Source organism: Oncorhynchus mykiss, chromosome 17 (genome assembly GCF_057628025.1).
Source record: "Oncorhynchus mykiss isolate SJ-2025 chromosome 17, ASM5762802v1, whole genome shotgun sequence".
In the NCBI taxonomy this organism is placed as follows: domain Eukaryota; kingdom Metazoa; phylum Chordata; class Actinopteri; order Salmoniformes; family Salmonidae; genus Oncorhynchus; species Oncorhynchus mykiss.
In genome coordinates this window covers 32,331,260-32,355,000 of record NC_143038.1, presented here as the reverse complement: position 1 = coordinate 32,355,000, position 23,741 = coordinate 32,331,260, and the positions used below count along the sequence as shown (strand labels likewise).

Below are 23,741 nucleotides of genomic sequence, written 5' to 3'. Positions count from 1 at the left end.
TTTGGCAAAGTGGGTGGGGTTATATCCTTCCTGTTTGGCCCTGTCCGGGGGTGTCCTCGGATGGGGCTACAGTGTCTCCTGACGCTGACGCTGCAGTAGTTTATGTGTCGGGGGGCTAGGGTCAGTTTGTTATATCTGGAGTACTTCTCCTGTCCTATTCGGTGTCCTGTGTGAATCTAAGTGTGCGTTCTCTAATTCTCTCCTTCTCTCTTTCTTTCTCTCTCTCGGAGGACCTGAGCCCTAGGACCATGCCCCAGGAATACCTCTCTAATTCTCTCTTTCTTTCTCTCTCTCGGAGGACCTGAGCCCTAGGACCATGCCCCAGGAATACCTGACATGATGACTCCTTGCTGTCCCCAGTCCACCTGACTGTGCTGCTGCTCCAGTTTCAACTGTTCTGCCTTATTATTATTCGACCATGCTGGTCATTTATGAACATTTGAACATCTTGGCCATGTTCTGTTATAATCTCCACCCGGCACAGCCAGAAGAGGACTGGCCACCCCACATAGCCTGGTTCCTCTCTAGGTTTCTTCCTAGGTTTTGGCCTTTCTAGGGAGTTTTTCCTAGCCACCGTGCTTCTACACCTGCATTGCTTGCTGTTTGGGGTTTTAGGCTGGGTTTCTGTACAGCACTTTGAGATATCAGCTGATGTACGAAGGGCTATATAAATACATTTGATTTGATTTATTTAGAACTCAAGGCACACATAACCAGCATGGCTACCACAGCATTCTGCAGGGATACACCATCCAATCTGGTGTGCGCTTAGTGGGACTATCATTTGTTTTTCAACAGGACAATGACCCAACACACCTCCAGGCTGTGTAAGGGCTATTTGACAAAGAAGGAGAGGGATGGAGTGCTGCATCAGATGAACAGGACTCCACAATCACCCGACCTCAACCCAATTGAGATGATTTGGGATGAGTTGGACCGCAGAGTGAAGAAAAAGCAGCCAACAAGTGCTCAGCATATGTGGGAACTCCTTCAAAATTGTTGGAAAAGCATTCCAGGTGAAGATAGTTGAGAGAATGCCAAGCGACTGCAAAGCTGTCATCAAGGCAAAGGGTGGCTACTTTGAAGAATCTAAAATCTAAAAATACATTTGGATTTGTATAAAACTTTTTAAGTTACTACATGATTCCATGTGTTATTTCATTGTTTTGATGTCTTCACTATTATTCTACAATGTAGAAAATAGTACAAATAAAGAAAACACTTCAATGAGTAGGTGTGTCCAAACTTTTGACTGGTACTGTATATACAGTGCATTCGGAAAGTATTCCGACCCCTTGACTTTTTCCACATTTTTTTACGTTACAGCCTTATTCTAAAATATATAAAATAACAAAAAAAAATCCTCATTAATCTACACACAATACCCCGTAATGAAAAAGTGAAAATAAATAAACAACCTAAAATGACATTTACATAAGTATTCAGACCTTTATGATTTATTATTATTTACTCAGTACTTTGTTGAAGCACCTTTGGTAGCGATTGCAGCCTCAAGTCTTCTTGGGTATGACACTACAAGCTTGGCACACCTGTATTTGGAGTTTCTCCCATTCTTCTCTGCAGATCCTCTCAAGATCTGTCAGGTCTGATGGGAAGCTTCGCTGTACAACTATTTTCAGGTCTCTCCAGAGATCTTCGATCGGGTTCAAGTCCGGACTCTGGCTGGGCCACTCAAGGACATTCAGAGACTTGTCCCGAAGCCACTCCTGCGTTGTCTTGGCTGTGTGCTTAGGGTCATTGTACTGTTGGAAGGTGAACCTTCAACCCAGTCAGAGGTCCTGAGTGCTCTGGAGCATATTTTCACCAAGGATCTCTCTGCACTTTGCTCTGTTCATCTTTCCCTCGATCCTGACTAGTCTCCCAGTCCCTGCCACTGAAAAACATCCCCACAGCATGATGCTGCCACCACCATGCTTCGCCGTAGGTATGGTTCCAGGTTTACTCCAGACATGACACTTGGCATTCAGGCCAAAGAGTTCAATCTTGGTTTCATCAGACCAGAGTATCTCTTTTCTCATGGTCTGAGTCCTTTAGGTGCCTTGTGGCACCTAAAAAAGTGGGCTGTCATGTGCATTTTACTGAGGAGTGGCTTCCGCCTGCCCACTCCACCATAAAGGCCTGATCGGTGGAGTGCTGCAGAGATGGTTGTCCTTCTAGAAGGTCCTCCCATCTCCACAGAGGAACTCTGGAGCTCTGTCAGAGTGACCATTGGGTTCTTCGTCACCTCACTGACCGAGGCCCTTTTCCCCCAGTGATATCAGTTTTTTGTGATATCAGATTTGTTTTGCAAAAAAACAATAATAATGTTTTCACTTTGTCATTATGGGGTATTGTGTGTAGATTGATGAGGATTGTTTATTTATTTTTATCCATTTTAGAATAAAGCTGTAATGTAACAAAATGTTGAAAAAGTGAAGGGGTCTGAATGCACGGTATATACCGTATATTATTTTGGAGGGTTGGAGGGGGTGGCCTTCACTACCCTATGCGTTCTGTCTCAGACAAGGCTTACATACATGCAAAATAAGCCTATATACTGTACATACTACTGGCAGCGCTATCTGCTGATGGTATTCTGGTCTTCAGCTTGAGTCATCCAGTCACAATGATGTTAGAGACCATCAGTCTGACAATTATCTACACACACAGGATGCTCAGCTGAAGACGTGTGTGTGTGTGTGTGTGTGTGTGTGTGTGTGTGTGTGTGTGTGTGTGTGTGTGTGTGTGTGTGTTACAAATGAATAATGAGTAGCAAATGAATATTAATAGTAAACACACGGTAGGCTGGGCTACATTATACAATTGACAAAAGACCATATGGGGAGGGTAAGCGACAAGCGACAGTGTGAGGCATATGATTCACTCGATTCGGCGTTGATGTAACATTAACCATGCAGGTAGCATGCAAACTTTACTTTGCACAGTCCATTTTACTGTCTCATACGTGGGAAAATATGTATGTTTTATTTACGTCATGGTGCTCCAACAGCAACCGACCATTTAAAAGGTGTGGCGATACAAATGATTCAAGAGTTGGAAACATGGAAACACGTTGACTCAATATGCTTTCATCCCATCTCTAACGTACAGTATGTTACTAATCTATCGTTTTTTCTTTTTCTATTGGAATATTCTCTATTGAAGAAGTGATGATTGTATTTTCTGCTAAGACTCTAACGGTCGCCTTTTAGACCGCTTTTTAGCAGGTGTTGTGGTCAATTGACGAGAAAAAACGGTTGCTCTTTCTCTGAATCTACGTCACGTGAAAAGACCACTACAGTCACTGCAGCTGCTTTTCCTCACACGTCACGCCCATCGTGGAATCAAAGTGTAAAAAGCAATGGAATCGCTTATCTACTAAAAGGGCTACATTTTAGAGATCACCAAAAGAGAATGAAAAAAGTATGAACGTGGTGTTTCGCTTCACCGTAAAGAGATGGCCCCTCTAGTATAGCTACAATCTGATATCCCAATCTCACGCACACCGTGCAAGAGCGGGCGTGGAATCTTCATCAATGAAAATGTTCAATTTGGTGGCTACAATATGCTTACGCACGCTATAATTATACAGTATAGAGCTGTGACCATTCACGATTTAAAATGTCTACCTTCTCTTTATAGCTTATACAGTAGCCGACTGCCTTACTTTAGCTCACCCGCCCGTTAACGTGATGTTTTAGCCATTTATGCATGACTGTTGCATCACATTTGTACAAGTAACCGATTCAACAAATGGCTACATTGCAAAACTAGGAATAATCTAGCCTATATGGACAATATGTGTTGACAACGATATTGTAAATAAATAATTAAAAACACCAGCTGTAGCCTATTTTCTCCACACTCTGACAAACGGCCACTACAGGCTATAGCTGATCGTCCACTAAAGGCTACGCTACATGACATGCATCACGATAAATACATTTCCTGGAAACAGAAACACTGTTGTTTTATTGTCACGGTTCTGCAGAGAACTGTCCCAGATAGTACCTGTTAATCCCCGGGCCGGGTCCGGCCCCCGTTCCTCCCGTTGGCGCACCATTGCTGGGCTTGATGAGCTGTCCAGAGCCTGCTGGTGCTGAAATGGAAGTCGGAGCCCCCGGGGAAGGAACAGCGGAGCCGGGCTGCCCCTCACCCTCGATGCTGCCTTCGTTCCCCATCGTCTCAGAAGATGATTCGGAGGAGAGAAACGAAGTTGTAGAGGGTTTTACAGTTAGAATAAAAAACTCAGAGGAAACTCAACGCTGCTCCCCTTCCGCCATCATCACCTATAATTCTGTTTCCTGCACGGAGCACGCGCACTGGCGGAAAGACAGAGGACGCGCGCTGACGCAAAAGGGAGTGAGCGCGTACGGGCGCGTGCCCTTAAATCCTCGTTTGTGTCGCCTGTCAAGACACTTGAACCGCTATGAAAAACATGACATTTTCCAATATAGAAGCAATTTTAACAGGAAACTGTCATTCATCTCCATTGTTCACTGCATGTTACGTAGGCGTAGTGTTTTTTAATAGGCCTACTATGCTCCACGGAGAGGTGTGTCTCCCGAACAGTGGACCAATTACAGTGGTGCTCTCCAGGTTGTGCAACCTGTTATGCATTAAAGCGCTGAGATGGATTGAAAATAACGACCACTAAATAGAATAAACCAAATATTCTATGACGCCTGCACGGTCTCTTCCTCGTTAAAAGGCTACATTCTCAAAGGGCACTAGACAGATCATGCATCCATAATGGCACCCTATTCCCTATTTAGTGCACTGCTTTTAACCAGGGCCCATAGGGCTCTGATCAAAAGTAGTAAACTGTATAGAGAATAGGGTGCTATTTGGGTGTCAGCCAGCTGCCCTGTCCCCTCCCTTCCAGTCCCCCTGTCTGTCCTTTCTGGCCATGGTTTCTGTGACTATTGATCAGTTAACTATTGATCAGCTCCAGGCGCTGTGCTCTGCAGGACCCAGCGGATGTCATTTCCTCCGCAGCTAAGGCTACTCCACCATTGATAAGGCTCTCTCCCCTCAGCACCACTCTCATTCATTCACACTCCTGCGAAAAACCCGGTTGTCACCAGCTTCAATAGCCACAAAGTTATAAACCCTGCCTATTTAGAAAAAATGTATCTTCTTAAAGTTGGATTTTAAACTTAACCACACTGCTAACCCTGACCTTAAATTAAAACTAATGATAGAGGTGGTAAATAATAATCATGTAGAGCAGTGTCGGCCAGTCCATTAGGCAGCCGCCTAGAGCGGCAGTTTGAAGAGGGCAGCATTTTCCGAGCTAAACTGAGAAAGACACACCACCAACAACACATAAAACTTCACATTATTCTGCCCATAAACAATGATAACTTCTCTCACCCAGTGGCATAAGGGCTATTTAGGTGAGTGCCTGATGATAAGCAGTGCCCAGTTTGCCAAAGGCAGGGGTGCAAAATATTTAGCTTGTCCATGCCCTGCGCTCCTCTCCAGGGTGTTGTTGGAGAGACGCAGCGCAGTGGCAGAATGAAATCAACGGGCAGAATGAAAACAGGCATATGGTCTAGACTTAGGTTAACGTTAAAATGAGGTATAGTTTCAGTGAGGTTAAGGTTAGATTTAGGGAAAGGCATAAAAGTTAACATTGGGGTTAGCATAACGCGATTAATTTCCTGCCTAAAATAATGAAAAAGAAAATGCCAACTACAATGTAGTCATGTCAGTGCACTGTTGGCTCAGAGTGAACTTGTGTCCCAAATGGCACCCTATTCCCTACATAGAGCACTACATCTTCAAGGTGCATGGCCAGCTCTATCATGGTGGTGTGACAATGCCATTGGGTTAAGGAAGATTAGAAGGTGAAACCAGTACACCGGAACAAGCCCTATTTAATACATACACTCCACATTCATAATGACACTTTGGCCCTAAACATTTTTTTAAAAATAACAATCGGAGTGGATTTTTTACTTCATAATGTTGAGTTGTGCTGACTTGACCAAAGCGAAGATTGAGGCTAGCTTGGGTTATGGCTTCCTGGTTGTAGGTCTATGTATAATGCTAGGTTTACACTGCTCAATGGTCGATCTTCTGCAATATATAGAGCTCATGAATATGTCCATAGGCAGAATTGTTGACTTGTGACAGTTGGTGTCAAGCATGTAAGGTATACCAAGGTTTTAGCCTATATTTAGGGCACACCTCATAGAAGGCTGGATATGTGGGTGAGAGATGGCCTTACTTTCTTCTGCCAGCATGGATATGAAGGTGAATATGAACTTGTCATAATTATGGGTCCTCCTCTGGTCTTCGATCTGGTCAAAACATGGTTAGAGATCTTGATTAACACACCAACATACAAGCACACACATACACTGAGTATATCAAACATTAGGAACACCTTCCTAATATTGAGTTGCACCCCCCATGCAGGCCCATGTTCTCCAATGCTTCCCACAGTTGTGTCAAGTTGGCTGGATGTCCTTTGGGTGGTGGACCATTCTTGATACACACAGGAAACTGTTGAGCATGAAAATCCCAGAAGTGTTGCAGTTCTTGACACAAACCGGTGTGCCTGGCACGTACTATCATACCCCATTTAAAGGCACTTCAATCTTTTGCCTTGCCCATTCACCCTCTGAATGGCACACATACACAATCCCATGTCTCAAGGCTTAAAAATCCTTCAACCTATCTCCTCCCCTTCATCTACACTGATTGAAGTATATTTAACAAGTGACATCAATACAGGATCATCGCTTTCACCTGGTCAGTCTGTCAGGGAAAGACCAGGTGTTCTTCATGTTTTGGATACTCTGTGTACACCCACCGAGATACTGCAGCTTTGGATGCAAACACACGGGGGAGGATGGAGAGACAATTACTTTCTCTGGGTGCATATATTAACGTGCCTAAACGTCTCCAAAGTGACACCACATTGGAAGGAACCCATGTGGCGAGAGGCCTTGCTGACCGATGATATAACTGTGTGACTAAGGGGGTTCAGCAGCACATCCGGGAACCATTGCTACACCTCGTGGACATAGGCAGCAACTAAACAAAATGTCAGCTTGGACATTTTCTTAACACTCACTCATCTCAGTCGTGCTGGCTGGGGCACAGGGCCACAGCAAAGGCCCTTCGATTCTGTCGGTCTCTGGCCATCTTCACCGTGGCCCTGCTCTACTGATGTGGCTGGAGCGCAGTCTCGACTCTCCTCTGCCATGGTGTCTTGGGCCTCCCCCGCTTAAGTCTGCCCTCTGGACTCCAGAGGGTATTCCTCCTTAGGAAAGTCTCCAGCTCCAGCAGTGTCTCAACATATAAAGCTCTTGTAACGATCCTCGCTATATGAAGCATGTTACAATTCCCACCAAGTGGAGGAGTTCCTATTGGCGCGAAGCGTAAGTAAGGTGTTTGCGTTCCGCGCCTCAGCGGGTCCCGTTCGTAACACTATTCAAATCAGAGAGGATGGTCGTGGACAAAACTCAGTGTGCCAAAAGGATGGAAGTCTCTTTGTGCAAGTAATGGAATAAACGCAGTCAAAGCCAAGCCCATGTGATATGTTTTTATCTCACCAAATATATGACCCAGAGCATCCACCTATGGCATGATGAGAAGTGAGTGAGGTCAATAGTGCTTCTGTGGAGTTCATTGTATTCATGTGACTAGGGTTATTATTATTTTTAAACACTTCTGTTACCACTGATGCTGAGCTGACAGATACATATGTACAGAAACATACAAACTGCTTACACACTCCCCCACACACACACACATCTCATGCTCTCAAACATTAGAATCTACATTTAGAGATCATTTACAGATAAAAAATAAAAAAACAAGAGTAGATCTAATCCATTCATTTACAGGACCTCAAAAGGGGATACAGTATATCCCAAATTGCACCTTATTCCCTATATAGGTCACTACTTTTGATCAGAGACCTAAAGGTAGTGCACTAAATAGGAAATAGGGTGCTATTTGGGACGCATAGTACGGTACTGCCAAAGCATAATACAAGCAAGCAAATAGCAGTAAACCAGCCCTTCTTGACAGGAAAGAGTCACATCACATGATCCGACCAACTCAAAGACTTCCCAGAAGCTTCCTGTGTCCCTCAATCAGTTGTCACACCTTTGTGTTCATTAGGCACCAAATGGAAGAAAAACAGACTGAAACAGGGAGGAACTATCTGGAATTGCAAACACTCATTTTCATTTGCAAAACATTCATAAAGTTTGCCGCCGCGTGCCTAATGAACACGACCCAGTACACAGTGTGATGGCACAGACAGAGGTCCTTTTACATGGGAGACTAGGAGTGCATCCCAAATGGCACCCAATTCTCTATATAGTGCCCAACATGTGATCAGGGCCCATAAAAAAGTATTGCACTATGTAGGGCTCTGGTCAAAAGTAGTGCACTAGGGAATAAGGTGTCACTCAGGAACACAAACATACAAAATTACTCTTCTGCTTACAGTAAAGCAAACCTGATTAAACTAATCAACAGATGGTCCATTGGAGGAAGTCAGAGACTGACACAAATACAGCAATATGAGTCCTTTTCTCCCTGACGTCACAGGACAGTGTCATGAGTGCAACAAGGGTTTTTGTATTTTCTCTGCTGCGATTGGTGATTCCGAGCTAACACTTCCTGGGGGTCACTGGCGCTTGGCCTTGTAGGGTCGCGAGCGTTTCCTGCGGTCTGGTTTCCTCTGTTTGTGTAGACGGCCGATGCTCACGCCCTGGCGACGGCGCACAGAGATATTCTGCTCGACCAGACTAGCCAACATGCCTGGAGACAGAAGGAGAGCGAGAACTTGTAAAATTGGTTACTGTAAAATTGCCTATGATCTCGTAAAATGTTACCACATTTTCTACAGGAAATCATATTAAAAACACTTGTCAGAGAGGAAGATGTGGAGAGAGTGTACCATTATGTGGACTACTCTCAGGCAGTGTGGGTCCCCGACTACACAGTAGGGAGGTTAAATATAGAACAGGGATTAGCTAATAAACAGAGAGAGACTAAGACTGGATGTGTTCATGCATGACATTCCACCTTTAGTTCTACCAAGGGAAAGCGTTGAGTGGTGACTGTACCTTCTTGGGCCAGCATGGATATGAAAGTACAGATGAACTCGTCATAATTATGGGTCCTTCGCTGGTCATCGATCTGGTCAAAACACAGTTGAACATTTTCATTAACACCCACACACACAGCTTTGGATTTCTGTGACCAACCTCATTCATCCCACTACTTAGGAACTTGATTAGAATTCATTCTAACTTTGTATTTCTTCCTCTTCTCCACCTCCTCCTTCAAAAACACTTCATAGTTGGCGATGTCCGCCTCCACACATTTCAGCAGAGCAAGCAGCTCCTGCAGGAAAACAAGAGATGGAGAAGAAATCATCTGGCTGACATTTATAAAACAGCAAACTGTTACATACAGCAAGTCAACCTCTAGCTCCAATTAGCTATTCGACACACAATACAGTGAAAGACGACGAATTTGAAAACAAAAAGGCATACAAAACGAGAGTGGAAAACCGGACAATAACTCGAAAAAAAAAAAGTGAAAAAAAGGATTGAGGAGCCATAAAATACAGAAATCTCCAGAGATGTTTCTAGCAAGTGAGAGAGAAAATAAAGAAAAAAAGACTTACTTTAGGAGAGTATTTCTCCCCTGAGGGCTTGTTGCTTCCAACGGTTTCCGTGGAGATGATCTTTTCCTTTCTGGGTTTGACGTCTTTGCGCTCCTCCTTCACCTCCACCGATGGTCCCTCCTTACCATCCTCCTTCACACCTTCCCCCCTTCCTGCTGGGTTGCTCCCTTGCTCTTGGTCTTTTACCTTCTCTGGAGTGCCTGCCTTCTCTCGCTTGGACCCCTCAGGTGGTGTATCAGCTGCACTGGCACAGAAACAACATCTATTGAGCAATAAACCAACAAATCTTCATCATTGCACACTGTATAAAAAAAACAATTTTGGAACCCTCCCCCAAAAAAGTGTTTCTTATTAGACAAGTTCAGGAAGTTCCTCCCTGTTTGTCCATTTTCTTTCGTTTAGTTTGTAGTGAATATGTCCCAGCTATCAACTCGCCATCAGATTCAGCTAATAGGAATATGCATCGATCCCTTTCAAGACGATTTGATGGACCCCGGGTGCCCACATTTCCCACATCAAATAGCGTGAGGCCACAGGGTTCTTTTCACATTCTCTATTTCCCTATGTGGGAGCATTGCAAACCGAACTGTAGGTTGGGATTTTATACCTGGTTACATTGAACAACACAGCAGCTTTTCAGCATATTTTGTTATTTCTCCAGTTGAAGTCGGAAGTTTACATGCACCTTAGCCAATTACATTTAAACTCAGGATTTCACAATTCCTAGTTCCTAATTCCTACAATTTAATCCTAGTAGAAATTCCCTGTCTTAGGTCCGTTAAGAACAGAATAATTGTAGAGAGAAGGATTTATTTCAGATTTTATTTATTTCATCACATTCCCAGTGGGTCAGAAGTTGACATACATTCAATTAGTATTTGGTAGCGTTGCCTTTATATTGTTTAACTTGGGTCAAACATTTCAGATAGCCTTCCACAAGCTTCCCACAATACGTTGGGTAAACTTTGGTCCATTCCTCCTGAAAGAGCTGGTGTAACTGAGTTAGGTTTGTAGGCCTCCTTGCTCCCACACGCTTTTTCAGTTCTGCCCACAATTTTTCTATAGGATTGAGGTCAGGGCTTTGTGAATGGCCACTCCAATACCTTGACTTTGTTGTCCTTAAGCCATTTTGCCACAACTTTGGAAGTATGCTTGGGGTCAATGTCGATATGGAAGACCCATTTGCGACCAAAGTTTAACTTCCCGCCCGACTGATGACTTGAGATGTTGCTTCAATATATCTGCATAATTTTCCTGCATCATGATGCCATCTATTTTGTGAAATGCACCAGTCCCTCCTGCAGCAAAGCACCCACACAGCATGATACTGCCACCCCCGTGCTTCACAGTTGGGATGGCATTCTTCGGCTTGCAAGCCTCCCCTTTTTCCTCCAAACATAACGATGTTCATTATAGCCAAACAATTCTATTTTTGTTTCATCAGACCAGACGACATTTCTCCAGAAAGTACGATCTTTGTCCCCATGTGCAGTTGCAAACCGTAGTCCGGCTTTATTATGGAGGTTTTGTAGTAGTGGCTTCTTCCTTGCTGAGCGGTCTGTCAGGTTATGTCGATATAGGACTCATTTTACTGTGGATATAGATACTTTTGTACCTGTTTCCTCCAGCATCTTCACAAGGTCCTTGGCTGTTCTGGGATTGATTTGCACCTTTCGCACCAAAGTATGTTCATCTCTAGGAGACAGAACGCGTCTCCTTCCTGAGCGGTATGGCGGCTGAGTGGTTCCATGGTGTTTATACTTGCATACTATTGTTTGTACAGATGAACGTGGTACCTTCAGGCGTTTGGAAATTGCTCCCAAGGATGAACCAGACTTATGGAGGTCTACAATATTTTTGTCTGATTTCATTTGATTTCCCCATGATGTCAAGCACTGGAATACATCCACAGGTACACCTCCAATTGACTCAAAGTATGTAAAAGTATGTCAATTAGCCTATAAGAAGCTTCCAAAGCCATGACATCCTTTTCTGGAATTTCCCAAGCTGTTTAAAGGCAGTCAACTTAGTGCATGTAAACCTCTGACCCACTGGAATTGTGATACAGTGAATTAAAAGTGTTGGAAAAATTGTGTCATGCACAAAGTAGATGTCCTAACCGACTTGCCAAAACTTTAGTTTGTTAACAAGAAATGTGAGGAGTGGTTGAAAAATGTGTTTTAATGACTCCAACCTAAGTATATGTAAACGTACGACTACAACTGTACATGGGCTCCGATAGGATTCTCGAACGAGATGTTTTAGTGCGTTTTGGTTTGAGAGCGAATCGGTGGGATTCGGCCTGATACGATTCGATGCACCAACATTTGTTGCATAAACACATTCATTTTCCATTCTAAATTCAAATCTGCTGCTGATAGAGCTCATGAGTTGGGCCTCTCTGAGCTGGATCTGTCTGAGAGGGCTGTGTGTGTGTGTGAATTACATATGTCTATGGTGTAGGTATTATGTAGGTACCTGAGACATAAGGTAGACTAGGTACTACCAGATTTGGGGGGGGGGGGGTGCGACAATGTAGGCAGTTGTGTGTCGCCCCACTTTGACTCTGAAATCATCACCCACTAATTAACTAGTCATTTTTGCAGATTAAGTGTTTGAGCTAGTTATGCATCAATATTTTTCCAATTAACATATAGCACACTTTAGATTCCCCCCCGTCCCCCGTTGTGACATTTTTAACTGTGTGATCGCTTCTCCTCTGCTTCCGCCATGCAGTGTGCGAGTGATTGCTGCCCTCACTATGGAATTATCAACTTAACCCTGTATATCTAAAAATGACCATATGCACTGAGTGTACAAAACATTAGGAACACATGCTCTTTTCATCCCTTATTGATGTCACTTGTTAAGTCTACTTCAAAATCAGTGTAGTTGATGGGACGCATCCGATGTTGAACAAATCAAAAATAAAATCTATTGTCAGCAGGGACAGCCAATGAGAGTTGTGTCTCCTGTAGTTTACATCTATTCCGGTAAAACACAATTTAACAGTGCATAGATAACTATAACCTAGCAAATTATATAGGTTGTTACTCAACTAATACAGCCTAATATCATGCAAGATCAGGAACAGGTTGCCTGCCTGGCATTGGTCAGCGTGTGAAGCTACCCCAGATATAGCCTGGGGTTGTTCTGCATGCAAAATTAATTGTAGACCAATGACTGGCAACACAGTTACATGCAGGTCGACACTGAAAGATGAAGAATTTTCAGAAGGTAAAAATAAGGTAATATGAGAAAAACATTTTAGTCAACTGCCGATTTGTAACGTTTGAGTCGATTTTCTGACTGATGCATGCTACATTTGGATCGGTTTGTGGGCCGATGCACTTGTTTCTTTAAAAAAAAATCTGGGGCCGGTGCGTGTTGGTGAATCGTTACATCCCTACTAGTTACATCCCTACTAGTTAAACGCCCTGTTCAGCTCTTGCATCTCCAGAGCTGTGTCAGTCTGGTATTAGATTAGTATAATCCAGGTGTTAATATGGCTTATGTAATTAGGTTTGAAGGTAAGCAGCTGCTCTTTGATAATTCATTTATGATGATAATCTTAAATCCAAGTGCCCATGTTCGCTTCCCCACATGTCCAGTCTCTTTCGCTCCCCATCTTGCACACACACACACACACACACACACATATCCTCACCGGGTGGCGGTACAGCATATATAACACCGTCCTCCTGTAGATGCAGCAGGGCAGTGCTGACGGAGGGCCCCAGCTCTCTAACAGCCCGGTTGTGCCTGGCGTCCAGCCTCAGCAGACCCTCATCCTCCCCGAACAATACCCGGGACAGGTGGGACGCCACGGGGCTGGAGGGTCGTGTGGCCGCCTGGGAGCGAGCCGGGGAGCGCAGTGGCGAGTTGAAAGCGCTGCCGATCTCCGAGGCGGTGTCGGTGCTCTCGTTGCTTGGCGTGGGCGAAGGCTGCGAGGTGGCGGTGATCACGATGCCCCCCGTGCGGCCCTCGGTGCGGACCGAGAGGGGCGTGGCCAGAGCGTCCTTCCTCTTGACTTCCTTCTTGAGTTTCTCGGCCAGGACACTCAGCGCCAGCTTGGTCTCCACGCCACCGCCGCCTGCACGGCCCGTACGGGAACGCAGGCCCGCCTTCCGCCTGAACCTAAACACTCATGAACATACGAACATTCAAGTTACAGAGGGGAACATTTTGGACTCAATGAAAAATGTGGTATAACGCTTTTTAGTCTGAATAACACCATCACCTGAGGCCTTTACCACAGTCTAAATTGAAACATCATGCGATATGAAGCTGAGTATAGAAATATAATGGAACTAGAATAGAAAGAGAGTGACCATAGCACTAGAATAACTCTAGTTGTGTGGAGCTGACCTGGTGGGTGTGCCTGCTGCTGTGCCAGTTACTTCCTCCTCATCAACATCAGAGAAGGGGGGCTGGTTTGCGCCAGGGACCCGGGGACGACCCACCCCCGTCACCCCTGCCGCAAGGTCCTCCTCCTCCTGTCAATCACAGAACAACCAATCATCTACCTTGTCACGGCAAACATATGGTATTGGTCCATGGGGCCGAATCCTAACTTGAGATATGCGTACGCAAGTCAAGCCTGTCGTGACAATCCATCACGCATTGACGTTAATGAGACTTGTGTGTGGAAATTTGAGTTGTCACATTGTAACCCATCCCTCTCCTGCTGACCTGCATGGGGGACTTGGCGTAGTTGTGGTTGTCCAGGAAGGCGGGCAGTCGTGGGGCGATTAGGGAGGTGCTGTTGACAGGCTGCGTGGCTCCCCCTCCCCCCGCTGGGGCGGTTGGTTTCCCCATGGCCTTCCCCTTGCCTGAGGGGCTGGGTGTCGACTGGGACTGGGCTGTTGCAGCGTCCGCAGAACAAGGGGAGAGACAGTCATGAACATCAGTGGAACTGTTGCAGCACATCATAACCTGAGACAGGATGAACCCCGAATGGCATGACATTCCCTTAATGGTGCACTACTTTTGACAAGCGCCCATATGGCTATAGTCAAAAATAGTGCACTACATAGGGAAGAGGGTGCCATTTGGGAGACAACGACAGACTCACAGAACCATTTCTCATGTTTATAAAGAGAATCTACATTTTAGGTGGTTGGAGCTGAATGTAATACCTGTGGGAGGAGTCTGCTCAGCCCCCTGTGATGTAACAGGTTGAGGCTCTGCCTCTTCTTTTTTGATAGCAGGGGGTGTGTCCTCTGAAGGGGAGGAGTCCTGCTGCTTTCTGTCCTGGACGAGCTCTGGCTGGGTGACCCGGATCAGCTGGAGAACAGGTGACATTCATGTCAAGTCAATTGGACACACATGGTGTATTGGTCTGGGTGCATTCGTTTTAGCTCGCCAGGGGCACTGGCTGGGTAGAGTTGGCACATTTTAGACCATTCAATTGATCCTAAAGTCAGAACTCTGCTTAACCAGGACAAAGGGCAAGCTAAAAGGAATGCACCCAATCAGATACATACACACACACACACACTTTCTCACTGGGGTGTATCAATCGGCTCCTCTGTGTGAGTTTCCTGACCTGCTGTAATCCCTCCAGAACCATCTGTCTGTTCCTCTTGAGGATCTCTAGTTTGGACTCATACTTCACCCTGCGGTCAGGAACCACTGCCATCAGGTTGAAGCGGATATCATGGTATGGCTCTCTGAGAGGTGAGAGAAAGTGTGTGAGTGTGTGTGTGTGTGTGTGTATGCGTAACATCTCATTCAGTGTTACTGAGGCAGGACATAGGCTCACCCAGCTGTGGCCAAGCCAATCCTCTCCATGATGACCCGTCGCGCCTTGTCCGTCCACTCCTCCTCCTCTCCCCATGGCCCTGAGAGCGAGAGAGAGGTGGAGGAAGAAATGTTTAGAATTTACTCTCCCCTCCCCATGCTGCTTTCATCCCGAGCCCATGTGGTCACCCTATGGGCCCTGGCCAAGAGTAGTGGACTACATAGGGAATAGAGTGCCATTTGAAAATGAGCCACTGCAGTCTCACAGAATTTCGTCAAGGGTTGTATTGCCACACAGTAGATCATGTGCTTCACATGGCATTACAGCGCTATGAAGACACTAGGCCAGGGGTTATTCAACTTTTTCAGCCTGGGACCCAAATGAGAAATTCTGTGTTTTTCTGGGACCCAAGCTTATGAAAACATGGCCCTATGCGTAAAAAAAAATAAAAAATAAAAAATAAAAATAAAAACAATTTTTTTTATTTTTATTTTTAAATCGGTACATTTCATTGACCTTATGCCTAAAACACAATAGACTAAAACAAATAATTGAATGAAATACCAATGCACAGTTGAAGTCAGAAGTTTACATATACTTAGGTTGGAGTCATTAAAATTTGGTTTTCAACCACTGAACACATTTCTTGTTAACAAACTATAGTTTTGGCAAGTCGGTTAGGACATGTACTTTGCGCATGACACAAATAATTTTCCCAACACTTTTAATTCACTGTATCACAATTCCAGTGGGTCAGACGTTTATATGCACTAAGTTGGCTGTGCCTTTAAACAGCTTGGAAAATTCCAGAAAATTATGTCATGGCTTTAGAAGCTTCTGATAGGCTTATTGACATACTTTGAGTCAATTGGAGGTGTACCTGTGGATGTATTTCAAGGACTACCTTAAAACTCAGTGCCTCTTTGCTTGACATCATGGGAAAATCAAAATAAAATCAGCCAAGACCTCAGAAAAACAATTGTAGACCTCCACAAGTCTGGTTCATCCTTGGGAGCAATTTGCAAATGCCTGAAGGTACCACGTTCATCTGTACAAACAATAGTACACAAGTATATCGACATAACCTGAAAGGCCGCTCAGCAAGGAAGAAGCCACTGCCATAAAAAAAGCCAGACTACGGTTTGCAACTTCACATGGGGACAAAGATAGTACTTCTGGAGAAATGTCCTCTGGTCTGATGAAACAAAAATAGAACTGTTTGGCCATAATGACCATCATTATGTTTGGAGGAAAAAGGGGGAGGCTTGCAAGCCGAAGAACACCATCCCGACCGTGAAGCACGGGGGTGGAAGCATCATGTTGTGGGGGTGCTGCAGGAGGGACTGGTGCAGTTCACAAAATAGATGGCATCATGAGGGAAGAAAATTATGTGTATATATTGAAGCAACATCAGTCGGGGAGTTAAAGCTTGGTCGCAAATGGGTCTTCCAAATGGACAATGACCCCAAGCATACTTCCAAAGTTGTGGCAAAATGGCTTAAAGACAACAAAGTCAAGCTATTGGAGTGGCCATCACAAAGCCCTGACCTCAATCCTATAGAAAATCTGAAAAAGTGTGTGCGAGCAAGGAGGTCTACAAACCTGACTCAGTTACACCAGCGCTGTTAGAAGGAATGGGCCAAAATTCACCAAACTTATTGTGGGAAGCTTGTGGAAGGGTACCGGAAACATTTGACCCAAGTTAAACAATTTAAAGGCAATGCTACCAAATACTAATTGAGTGTATGTAAACTTCTGACCCACTGGGAATGTGGTGAAAGAAATAAAAGCGGAAATAAAATCTACTATTATTCTGACATTTCACATTCTTAAAATAAAGTGGTGATCCTAACTGATCTAAGACAGGGAATTTTTACTAGGAAATTGCGTAAAACTGAGTTTAAATGTATTTGGCTAAGGTGTATGTAAACTTCCGACTTCAACTGTAAAAAGTAATTCATGTTTATTTTCCCCCTTTAAAAACACTCCTACATATATGTCTAGGTTGGAACTGTTGCTCTTAAAATACAACAAAAAATATTCTGAAATGGAATAAACTGATTGATCACATCACACAGATGTAGACCAGAAAACCAACATAAACACACACAGAGGTGCGTGGCTGGTTGAAGTTTTCAACAAGCAGGTCTATTCTCGGCTCCGTTTTTGACAGTGCAACTCGGAGGTCATGCTCAGCATTGAGTCCGTTTCTGTACTTGTTTTTTTTAAGGACGGCAGACTTGAGAACACTGACTCACATCTACAGCTTTCTCAGTCAGACAGAAGACCGATTCCTGCTGTAGATGAGCAACCCAGAACTGTGCGTGTTTGCCTCAAAAAGCATCTTGCTTTAAATCAGTTAATTCCAGAATCAAAATGATTACTTGTATTTTAACAGAACAGCTTCAACTTAACTTGCTTTCAATAATCATTTCTATAGTAAGTTGTACAGTAGTCCTGATAATGTTTCATCATCTGTACTGCTACTTAGGGTTGCAGTAGCTAGCTAGTTTGCTTTGGCTAACGTTAGCTAGCTAGCTATTAGCTGTGTCCAAGGGGATTGTTTGAAAGAGATACTGACATCGACTACTATGAAAGATAGCACTCCCCTTATTTCTGCTGATCATCACCCGTTATAAAATGACAACAATGCCTTGCTAGCTGACTTACTTTTCCCACTGTCGAAGCACTGTTTCCTGAAGCATTCTGCCCTGTTCTGAAATAACTCCCTGGGTTCCTCGTTACATCTCAAAGTTTGTATGAAACCAAGAGAGAAACTCATCACTGCATTTGCATTTCATGACAATTGCGCTCAGTCAAAACTTGTGGCTAGCTTGAGTCCATTGGATGACAGCGGTGAGTGATGGCGAGTGGAAATGGCTGACAGCGCATCATCTACTGCTGAATGACAGCAGCGTGATCTTCAATAAAACTGCAGAAAAAAAGATTGGGTAAACTGCAAAGCACACGGGCATCTCCCTCCCACTCGCACAGCTGCCAAACTGAGCAGAGACACCGCTGCTCAGCTGAGAGCGCACTGAGCAGAGAGCACAGTTGCACTTAACCAAATCAATTCCAGTAATTAAATGAAATAATTATACATTTACTCAGGACAAATCACGAGCCGCAATTAACAGGTCTGCAACCCACTTTGGGTCGTGACCCATACTTTAAGGCTGCGCTAGGCTGTCTCAACGTGAGTGAGCAGTACTACGCTGCTTCCCTTAGTCCATCACAGTGTGCAGCCTCACCGTGGTCAATGGGGTATGCCTTGAGGCCGTCTAACTCAAACAGTCGGTCTTTGATGGGCACGTAGCTGACAAAGTGGAACGCTTCCATGGTCCGCACGGCACTAATCCCATTCTGCTTCTCCGGCAGGTGCCTGGGCTCCGGTCTCCATGGAAACAAGAGAAGGAAGAGGCGGAAGAATCAATCATGGGTGGCAGTCACATTTGTACAAATCAGGGTTGTATTCATTCCTGCACAACGTAGACAATGTTTTGCAACAGCAAATGAAAACAACTGTTTCTAATTGGATGATTTCAGGTTGGTACCTCTGTTGTTTCAGCCTTGTTTTTTTTTATGTGCCTACTGAATAAAATCTAGTTGTAGGAAGGGGCATACTCAATAGGGAGGGACAAACGCAGCAGCACCTACCTGGCATGGCTGTTGTGTGCTTTGGCCAGCTCTGGGGCATTTCCAATGGCGTAGCCTTTACTCTGAAAGAACACAAAAGAATGCAATGTAAAATTTGATTGTAATCATAACACCACAGCAGAAATTGGAGAGAGGTAGGTGTGTGTGTCCTCACCTCTGGACCGAAGCCTTTAGTGAAGGTCTTCATGCGGCTGAGGGTAGTGCCCAACTCAACCCCACTACAGTTCAGGAGCACGCTCAGAAGTGCATGGGTGGCGCAGGAGTTGGGGATCAGCTGGGCACAGAAAAAAATAACCATGTAAAGGAACTCAATGAGAGAAAGAAAAAAAAACAATGTCTTCCTCTGACACAGTAGGAAATGATGGAATGCACCACATTCTGACAACAATATAGCCTCCATGCATGCAAATCACTATTACTGCAAACTGACTGGCCTGAATCTTATAGTCAAGGATTAAACAGACTCACCTGGTGAGCAAAGAACATGTCATTAACAATGTCATCATCAATGACAGACGTCTCATCCACCAAGGTGGAGACTTTCCTCCTAGACCTTCGTTCCTCAATCCACTTGAACAGGAAGATGAAGCCATAGACAGGACTGGGTGGGAGACAAGAGTCAAGGAAATCAGATAGCTGTCCACATATTTGGGTTTATACACTAGTAGGCCGAGGCTATATATACAGTGGGCTGTAAATAGTGAGGCTTTCAGAGAGTTGCTCCATACCTTGGACACTTGCTTTGTAGGTCGTATATCTCCTCCACCTGAACCCCCTTCACACCTACATTACAAACACACATGCAGAATACAAAAAAAGGAATACTCAAACTACATGGTGCTCACACTTATCCAGTACAGGTTTACTTTATCAGCCAACCTGTCAAATCAACTCACCAAAATCCTCCACCAAGAGCGTGAATAGCCCTGCACAGACCATAAGAAAACACGTTAATTGAAAATGTAACAATGGCATCGATCATACAAACAGAAACATTGTAGGTAATTCCTCCTGCTGGTGCAACTAATGAACAATGTAACGTTATTGTACTAACTAGTGTGTAATTGATATATTACAAGCTACAGTAGCTAGCTAACTTATAGCCCTACGTATGAATCTATATAACGTAATTTGCTATTACATGTATTGTGTTTACTGGCAGTAAAACATATTGAGACGATCAAACATTCTGATTGCAGATTAGATTATATCTGACAAATAATTGTTCGCTAACGTTAGCAGCTAACGCATTAGCTTCTTACCCGGGTCACTCTCGAGTTCCAGCCACCCTTTGTTCATTTTTGTATGAAATTACAGTCCATCGATATTTGGCTAAGTACTGAGTCAGTCCATATTCACATAACCACTGCAAAAGTTTTACCCAATTAGCTAACGGAACGAAGACATATTAATTTCTAACACAAAAGAACGACAGCTTGGACGCTTTAATTCACGTCATTTATGCGCGACTTCGAAATGGTCGAATTCAAGACTACTATTCTTCTTCTTCGATTAGGTTTAACGGCGGTTGGCATCCAATAAATGTTGCATTACCGCCACCTACTAGACTGGAGTATAACTTCCTTATACTTTGCATATAAAAAATGTTTCTCCCCCCCAAAGAACATCAAAAAAAATTAAATACAACAAATACCCTACCATTTAACAGTACACTCCCCCAAAAATAATAAATACCATACTCCACTATTTAAATATATTTAGTCCTACTTCAGGCGAACAGTCTGAAAGGATGGGACACCACCCCTTAACACACCCTGTAACTCTTCTGATGTCAAATCAAATTTTATTGGTCACATACACATGTTCAGCAGATGTTATTGCGGGTGTAGTGAAATTATTTTCAGTAAGATTGGATTTTTTGATAGTCTAGCACAAATTCCTCTCTGCAGCTGCCACCACAACCTCTATTTTCTGTGACTTATGTTCCATCCTGCTGTACAGTTCATAACCATCACTATAAATGGAAAAAAATCCAATCTTACTGAAACATAGATCACTTGTTGGTTGATCCCTCTGTACTGGTACAGATCTACTAGTCACACCATTCCTCTCAGGATCCCTCCCTCTTGATTTACTTATTTTTATTTAACTTGGCAAGTCAGTTAAGAACAAATTCTTATTTATAATGACGGCCTAACAAAAGGCAAATGGCCTCCTGTGGGGACAGGGGCTGTGATTAAAAATTAAAAATCAAATAAAAATATAGGACAAAACACACATCACGACGAGACAACACAACACTACACTACTTAAAGAGAGACCTAAGACAACAACATAGCAAGGCAGCAACACATGACAAAATAGCATGGTAGCAACACAACATAACAACATGGTAGCAACAACATAGTAGCAGCACAAAATATGGTAGAAATATATTTGGGCACAGACAACAGCACAAGGGCAAGAAGGTAGAGACAACAATGCATCACACAAAGCGGCCACAACTGTCAGTAAGAGTGTCCATGATTGAGTCTTTGAATGAAGGGATTGAGATAAAACTGTCCAATTTGAGTGTTTGTTGCAGCTCGTTACAGTTTCTAACTGCAGCGAACTGAAAAGAGGAGCAAGCAAGGGATGTGTGTGATTGGGGACCTTTAACAGAATGTGACTGGTAAAGAACATCTACCCGCTCGAGAGCACCCTTACCTGCCAAGCTATGAATTATGTGTCTGTAATCTAGCATGGGTAGGATGGTCATCTGAATCAGGGTTAGTTTGGCAGCTGGGGTGAAAGAGGAGCTATTACCATAGAGTAAACTAAGTCTAGATTTAACTTTAGCCTGCAGCTTTGATATGTGCTGAGAAAAGGACAGTGTACCGTCTAGCCATACTCCCAAGTACTTGTATGAAGTGAATACCTCAAGCTCTAAACCCTCAGAGGTAGTAATCACACCTGTGGGGAGAGGGGCATTCTTCTTACCAAACCACATGACCTTTGTTTTGGATGTCAAGGGTAGAGAAAGCTTGTTAGACACTAATAAAGCATTGTTGTAGAGCATTTAACACAAAATCCAGGGAGGAGCCAGCTGAGTATAAGACTGTATCATCTGCATATAAATGGATGAGAGAGCTTCCTACTGCCTGAGAAATGTTGTTGATGTAAATTAAGAAGAGTGTAGGGCCTAGGATCGAGCCTTAGGGTACTCCCTTGGTGACAGGCAGTGGCTGAGACAGAAGAATTTCAGACTTTACACACTGCACTCTTTGAGAGAGGTAGTTAGCAAATCAGGCCAAAGACCCCTCAGAGACACCAATACTCCGTAGCTGGCTCACAAGAATTAAATGGTTTACCGTATCAAAAGCTTTGGCCAAGTTAATACAAATAGCAGCACAACATTGCTTAGAATCGAGGGCAATGGTGACATCATTGAGGACCTTTAAGGTTGCAGTGACATCCATAACCTGAGCGGAAACCAGATTGCATACCCAAGAGAATACTATAGACATCAAGAAAGCCAGTCAGTTGATTATTAAGTTTTTCCAACACTTTTGATAAACAGGGATAAACAGTTAGGATCAGATTGATCTCCGTCTTTAAATAAAGTACAAACTGTGGCTGCCTTCCAAGAAATGGGAACCTCCCCAGAAAGAAGAGACAGGTTAAAAAGGTCGGAGATGGGCTTGGAAATGATAGGGGCAGCAACCTTAAAGAAGAAAGAGTCTAAACCATCTGAGCCAGATGTTTTTTTGAGTCAAGTTTAAGGGGCTCCTTTAGCACCTCAGACTCAGTGACTGCCTGCAGGGAGAAACTTTGTAGCAGGGTGAAAATACAGAGAAGGATCAGGGATAGTCTCATTATAAGGGGTGGGAGATGAGGAAATGTTGGACTGGCAAGGAGGCATGGCTGAGTCAAATATGAATCCTAACTTAATGAAGTGGTGATTAAAGAGCTCAGTCATGTGCTTCTTGTCAGTAACAACCACATCATCAAGGGTTTATTCTCCAGGTCTTTAACCGTTTTCCAGAACTTCTTGGGGTTAGACCCACAGAGAGAGAACTGCTCCTTAAAGTAACTAACGTTGGCCTTCCAGATAGCCTGAGTGCACTTATTTTTCATTTGCCTGAACGAGAGCCAGTCAGCCTGACTATGTGTGTGCCGAGCGTTTCGTCAAATACAATTCTTGAGGCGGAGTAACTCTGCCAGATCACAGTCGAACCAGGGGCTGAACCTGTTTTTAATTCTCATTTTCTTTATGGGGGCGTGTTTGTTAACAATACCACTGAAAATATAAAAAAAGACGGTCCAAGCATCTTCGACAGGATCAAGTTGATTCTATACCATTTTACAGAGGCTAGTTCATGAAGGAAGGCTTGCTCATTTAAGTTTTTTAGCAAGCGTCTATGACAAATCAGGACAGGTCATTTCACTGAGCAGCCATTACCAACACAAGCTGTAAAACAGCGATCACTAAGGTCATTACAGAAAACACCAGACTGACACCTATCAGGATTATTTGTGAGGATAACATCGAGGAGAGTAGCCTTTTCTGAGTGTTTGGAGTCATACCTTGTGGGATTGGTAATAATCTGGGAAAGATTTAGGGAGTCCCATTGCTTTAGGACTTGTTCAGGTGGTTTAAGCATGTCCCAGTTTAGGTCACCTAGCAGAACAAATTCAGACTTAGCGTAAGGGGCCAGGACCCATCTTACTCTACTT

General features: G+C 43.9%; 2 protein-coding genes across 4 annotated transcripts in view; both read right to left on the bottom strand.

Annotated features, from left to right (window-relative positions):
* The window catches only part of bsnb (bassoon (presynaptic cytomatrix protein) b), a 120,879-nt gene extending 116,552 nt beyond the window's left edge, over positions 1-4,327 (bottom strand). The window contains exon 1 of one of the 2 annotated variants that reach the window (XM_036950013.2): positions 4,012-4,327. In XM_036950013.2, coding sequence (XP_036805908.2) covers positions 4,012-4,181 — 170 coding nt within the window. In that variant the 5' untranslated portion in view covers positions 4,182-4,327. The remainder of the gene's footprint in view (positions 1-4,011) is intronic. The other variant, XM_090205230.1, reaches the window with a different exon arrangement.
* Positions 4,328-7,544: 3,217 nt separating this feature from the next.
* Positions 7,545-20,578, bottom strand: bap1 (BRCA1 associated deubiquitinase 1). 2 transcript variants are annotated; one of them, XM_021568695.3, is made up of 17 exons: positions 20,327-20,578; positions 19,961-19,990; positions 19,793-19,847; positions 19,533-19,665; positions 19,219-19,338; positions 19,065-19,126; positions 18,659-18,801; positions 15,429-15,507; positions 15,213-15,336; positions 14,803-14,950; positions 14,357-14,526; positions 14,033-14,160; positions 13,332-13,801; positions 9,665-9,903; positions 9,286-9,378; positions 9,099-9,171; positions 7,545-8,790 (listed from the first exon to the last, which is right to left on the bottom strand). In XM_021568695.3, the coding sequence occupies exons 1-17, from the start codon at positions 20,361-20,363 to the stop codon at positions 8,657-8,659; spliced, it is 2,238 nt and encodes a 745-aa protein (XP_021424370.3). In that variant the 5' UTR covers positions 20,364-20,578; the 3' UTR covers positions 7,545-8,656. The 2 variants fall into 2 exon arrangements, with proteins under 2 accessions (XP_021424370.3, XP_090061355.1); XM_090205229.1 differs by lacking the exon at positions 15,213-15,336 and having other exon boundaries at positions 20,327-20,535.
* Positions 20,579-23,741: the final 3,163 nt, after the last annotated feature.